The sequence below is a fragment of the Mirounga leonina genome, unplaced genomic scaffold, assembly GCF_011800145.1.
Source record: "Mirounga leonina isolate KUSES-001 unplaced genomic scaffold, KU_Mleo_1.0 Mir_53, whole genome shotgun sequence".
Taxonomy (NCBI): domain Eukaryota; kingdom Metazoa; phylum Chordata; class Mammalia; order Carnivora; family Phocidae; genus Mirounga; species Mirounga leonina.
The window spans coordinates 90776371-90782370 of record NW_023270807.1 but is presented as its reverse complement, the minus strand read 5'-3'; the positions used below and the strand labels follow the sequence as shown (position 1 = coordinate 90782370).

General features: G+C 39.5%; 1 protein-coding gene across 1 annotated transcript in view; it reads right to left on the bottom strand.

Moving 5' to 3' along the window:
* Positions 1-542: 542 nt before the first annotated feature.
* Positions 543-6000, bottom strand: part of HECA (hdc homolog, cell cycle regulator) — a 48592-nt gene continuing 43134 nt past the window's right edge. Inside the window, exon 5 of the mRNA XM_034991460.1 lies at positions 543-4120. Coding sequence (XP_034847351.1) covers positions 3956-4120 — 165 coding nt within the window. The 3' untranslated portion in view covers positions 543-3955. The remainder of the gene's footprint in view (positions 4121-6000) is intronic.

Here is a 6000-nt window from a genome sequence, read left to right as displayed (position 1 = left end):
CTCAGCCCCATTTCCACCTCTTATCCTGTGTTCCAATGTTTTTGTGGATTCAATCCACTAGCTGAGAGTGACAGTTGAAATGAAAGGGACAACGAGATTTAAAATGTAAAACATATCTGACCACAGTGCAGAAAGTCGCAAGAGGTTTAATCACAACTCAGTTTTCACTGTCTTACAATGAAGAAGCATGTGATCAAGGCTTCTCATTATGAAAATTGTTATAGGCCTGGGAACCCAAGAAAAATCTGTAGAGTAGGACTGTATACCCATTCAGTAGAATTCCCTCTAACCAGAACAATTAATTTTGGACTATCCACATGGAAGCAACTCTGTTATATAGAAGGCTTATTTTATCGCAAAGTGAGGCTGCATGCGACCCACCACCATCAAACAGCATAAGAAGTCCACGGTGCTCGTGACTGTGAACGCACCGTGGTCAAACCCCAGAAAGGCTTCCCTACTATCTTTTCTGATCAAACAGGCCCAAGCTCCAAAACCCTGAAGCCCCAAACAAAAAATAAAGTGACACACTGAAGAGAGGGTACAATGTTAGCTTCTGAGATTTTATTATTTTTAATACATACATTTCACAAACAGAAACCTTCAAACACCACACACAAGTCCATAACCAAATGTTTCCGTTTTATCAACATTCTTTTAACTATTTACACCATCTTCCCATAACAAAAGTGCAATCCAAGACATTTTGACAAGAAATCTTTAGGACAAGAATATATTTTTGAGCTGGCTTTAACGATGCCCGTCCGTTAATTTTCTTTCAATCACCTGGAAAAATAACAAAGTCAACAGGACACAGAGATGAGCTGGGTTAGGTGGCAGCCTATTAAAGGAACCAAAACACTGAACAGGAGCGCTTTCTCCTCAAGTCCTCCCCAAACGTCCAACTAAAATTGCTCAAGAGCTGCAACCAGGAGACCAAAGAGGAGAAGCCATGTGGAGGTCCTAACCCGGGGAAAGGAGAACCGACTGTACAGGAGGCATTGGTCTTACAGGACAAAACAGAAAATTTCAGCAAATTAGTTTTCATGGTCTACTAAGTTATGCATCAGCCTGTTAGTTTTAGTAAACACCTAATAATATTCTTTCCTGATGAGTTCATTCCCCCCCGCCACAAAAGATATGAAAATACTTTTTACTCTGAAAATAAACTTCTTTTGCAAAACCTGGAAATTAAAGACCGGGGAGAGCTCTGTCTTACTAAGAATGGAATAATTCACCCCACTGCCCAATTTCATGGCCAATGTCTATCTTTCAATCAAGCAGTTGATAAACTCGGTATTATCACTCGCTTCAGATACAGCCAGAAGAAGTGGAGAACTGAGCCAGCCTGAAGAGGAAACGATAAAGCCATCAGAAATGGTTTCTCACTGAATTGAAGCAGGTAAAATTTTATTTGTTCCAGGTACAGAACCCTTAAAAATAAATGATAAAAAAAAAAAAACAGATGAAAAATCACTTTGAAATTATTAGTCACTTATGTAGTGGTTCATTTTATTGAACACTATTTATCAGAAAACAGAAAATGGATCTCCTGGGTGACTAATATCCTTTAATAACCAAACCATAACAAAAATAGTCATCTTTTTTGACATACTCCAATTTCTACCAAGGTATTCAGAGCAAAGTACTTTGAGAAAGTCTGGTGAAAATACTAAGGTTAGCAGATTTCCAAAATAAGATTTATTATCCACACTGTGGCATACTCACTATATTTTATTCTCAAATAAGCCAGATTTTCTACTTTAGATGAGACTGTGATGCCTTACAGGTAAACGAAACTCTCAGATGATACCTCTGCCTCTCCTTTTTCAGAACTGTGGCATCCACCAAATCCTAACTTTGTGGTCCAAATAACGGCCAAAAGCAAATTTTACCCAATTACAGGGAAAACTCCTCCTACTTATTTTTCAGAGAGTAGAAACCAATAGAAGGAGAAAATACTGAATGCATCAGACACCACATTCATAGCAGTTTTAGACCAAGGGGCTTGTGAATGTGATCTATACGTAAACTTTAAGATCCAGAACAATAATAAGCAGGTTTCTCTATAAAATTTTAGGTGCATTAAAAAACAGCATTACAAATATTTTACTACCTGCTTGAAATTCAGAACTAAAATTCAAATGTTACTCTCAAGATTCGAGAAACTGACGGATTTTTACACTTGGGTACATGAGAGAATCAGTGGGGAACCAGTTAATTCACAATTACAGCTTTGTGTATTAAAGACAAATTTGCAAGGGCTATGTCCTATAGACCTTGCATCAAATGCAAGGTTGCATCAAATACTGTCAGAGAGAGATCGATCTGCGGCTTCGTAGAGGCACCGAGCACTTCCCCCCACTGTGAAATATTTTTCAGACCATCAAACACCAAACTAGATGCAGTAAACCGAATTACAATCATCCAAACTGAAAGATAAGAATATTAGTTGATATATTGGTTCTTCAATGCTCTGTTGTTTCACACAAATTATCAAATATCTCATACAGTAGAACTGAAACTTGCTTGCAGTAACAGCGAAACACTTCTGAGAGGAAAAACAGCTTTCTGAGGGGGAAAAAAATGGTATAAACCAAATGAGTAATACAAACTGTTCACATAACCCCAAATTTGGCTACTCATAAAACAGATTGTATTTTCAGCATTCTTTTAGCATATATGTATATAATACTTAAAATTACCAAATCCATTTTTGAGAAATCATATTCTAATTCCAATTCTATGATGGTATGGGGAAAGCCCAATGCTCTGACTAATCAAGTTATACAAATTATCATCTTTTTTCGCTAATGGTGAAGTATCACAGAAAGCTTCAGAATGATCTATTTTCAAACATACTGTTATACACTACAATCCATGGTTTTGAGAAATGAAACACACTTTAAAAAGAAGTATTATTGTTCTCTTCCTCATATCCTCACAAAGCAATTTTTTTCCTTTCCTTCTTAGGGTCAAACCTATGATCTGGGAAACTCATCATTAAATGGGTCAAATGTGGCCATGACAGTTTTGTGGAAGATAAAGCAGGTGATGATGGTTCTGAATTTCACCAGTTCGGGTATATGCCTGTGAGATTTACCTGTGAGAAGGATCTGACATCAAATGGCACTTGGACAGTGCAACCTACATAAATCAGTACCACCCAAATCATGTCATTCATGGATTCTCCTTAAGAGCTCATCTGACCAACTTCAAAGACACAATTCCAATGATAGGGTTCTGCCTGATCTTGCCCCCCTTGAGTCCGTGCGCATCACTTCCAAATTCATTTAGTATATTCTCTCTGTTACAGGTCAGTTTACCTAAAAATATCTGCAACACCACAAGTTTTCATAGGTCTTATAATTTGGATATAATTTTCAGTAGGAAAACTGCCTGCTAAATCACAGAGGTGTAAGAAACAGCACTCATGTCCACTTTCAAATAATCTGCAGGTCAATGTGCACTGCACAACAATGAACCAAGATGGACTAATACACTCTCAGCCCTCCAGGCACAGACTGACATTCACATGCCCCATGTTTTTCCCAAGGCCTGAGCAGATCTGAAAGTGGGTTTTCAGACAGGTAACATTTTAATAAGAGGTTCCTTCCAACTCCCACCATGCTTTTAGTTGATAACCACATAATCCCTTTACTAAATTCACCCTATCCTCCCACCACCTTAAAAGCTGCATGAGAGACTCTTAGTGATAGTGAACCGCTACCCCAGACTCACAGGATTATCCATTTGGGCTCTGGTCAGGACCACAGACTAACACTCAGGAGTCAAGTGAGGGCAAGGGGCCAACCCCATTTTAGTGGCACACATACACAAAGGAACTCTCCTTTAAATTAGAAAAGAAAGTCATGTCACAGAATGTTTCCCTATAAAAGATATGTAATAAAGAAATAAAGTCAATAAAACAGCTATTACTAAAGCAAAGCTTTCATCAATAAGCTTCAAGAACTTTGAAGGAGGAAAATGGCTTCACGAAATGGTAGTCCAGGTTCCCACAGTGCGGACACTGCTGGACATTGCTGTACTCGGAGAAGTACTGCATCCCGATCCGCACGTCTATCACAGGCTTCCCACAGTGCTTACAGTTCAGGCGGGCCTGCGGGGGAAACACAGATGCGTCAGCCACCATACCCTCCCTTCCACCTCACCACACTGTCAAAGTCACCCAAACCAAAATGCAACACTGTCATGTCTCAGAAACTGATCAGGAGCTCAGCCAAGCATCCCTCTTATTACCAAAAGCAGGGTAGACAAGCAGAAGATACATATTCACGGGCGCCTGGGTGGCTCAGATGGTTAAGCGTCTGCCTTCGGCTCAGGTCGTGATCCCAGGGTCCTGGGATCGAGTCCCGCATCGGGTTCCCTGCTCCTTGGGAGCCTGCTTCTCCCTCTGCTTCTCTCTCTCTCTCTGTCTCTCATGAATAAATAAATAAAATCTTTAAAAAAAAATTAAAGAAAAAAAAAGAAGAAGATACACATTCACATATTCATCATCCGTCTGACAGTGTGACTCCTCATTTCTCTGTGGATCTGCAGCACCGTTAACACTTTGACCTACTGGTAGGAAGAAAATTCCAAACTCACACTGCCTGAACTTCTCCCCAACTTCTCCATGGAAGCATCCCTAACAATAGGACACTCCTTCCCCTGGATTGTTAGGAGCAGCTGAAGCTGACTCCCCTCATTCAAAGTTTCATGAAACTTCGTGGACCGTGCTGAGTTTATTTTAAAAATTCATATGCATTTCTCATTCCGCTCATTACTACACTTGTTTTCTTTGATGTAAAAATAAAGTTTCCCGAAAATACTCCAGCAAAATTAACAATCCAGGAAGAAGTGTTCTGTGTTACCACCACACACTAGCTCTTCATTCATGCCTGGGTCTCTAACGGCACAAGACTGGGATCTTTTAGCAAAAGGTCCAAGACCTTAGAGGAATAACCAGAAATGGTAAGTACAACAGTCTCTCAATTTAGATTCATTCTAAAAATGTAATAAAAAGCGTAACCTCATTTTGTCCTCAATACACTCACGAGAGGTATGTGTAGTATGTGAATTTTAGATGAACAGGCACATAGTGATAGCAACATGCCCAAGACCACATAGTTAGGAAGCAGAAAGGCTGAGGACTGGACCAAAGTAGCTTATTCCAGAGCCCACATTCTTAGCTAGGACACGGACGACCTTTCTGTGGCTAAGATAAATTCCCTTTACAATAATCGCTCTGAGCAACAAAAGTGAAATTCTGGGCAAACCTCTCTCTTTAATCATTCTCTTTAATCTGTTATTCCTTTCAAATAATTAACCATTAAACTTCTTTTTGGCTCAAAGTCTTAGTAGAAGACGCTTAGCAGCATCTAACACTTGCACCTTCCCAGTGAATACACAGTCGCCCTTGAACAACATGGGTTGAACTACACGGGTCCACCTAGAAGCAGTTTTTAAATAAATACAGTACAGGACTATAAATGTATTTTCTTTTCCTTATTATTTTCTTTATAACGGTTTCTTTCCTTTCCTTTATTGTAAGAACACAGTATATAATACATATACAAAATATGTGTTAATCAACTATTCATGTTACCAGTAAGGCTTCCAGTCAACAGTAGGCTATTAGTAGTTAAGTGTTTGGGGAGTTAAAAGTTACAGGCAGATTTTTAACTGCACAGGGGGTCAGTGCCCCTAACCCCCATGTTGTTCAAGAGTGAACTGCAGTTAACTGACATTTTTTTAAAAGCCAAAGAGTCAGCAAACATGTTTTCCATTTTAGTTGGAGGCCAGAAAATAAAGGTCTGGGCTTACACTGGTTTAAAAGAAATATATCATGAGTACCAACAGGTTGGCCACAGCAGGATGCCATTCTGCTTTCCTCCCTAAAGATAAGGAACTAATCCCACTGCCCTTCAGTGGTATAGGAGAAAGAACAGCGGACTGGGAGTCAAAGGTTTTAGCACGGCTGTGGCACATTCGTAAAGA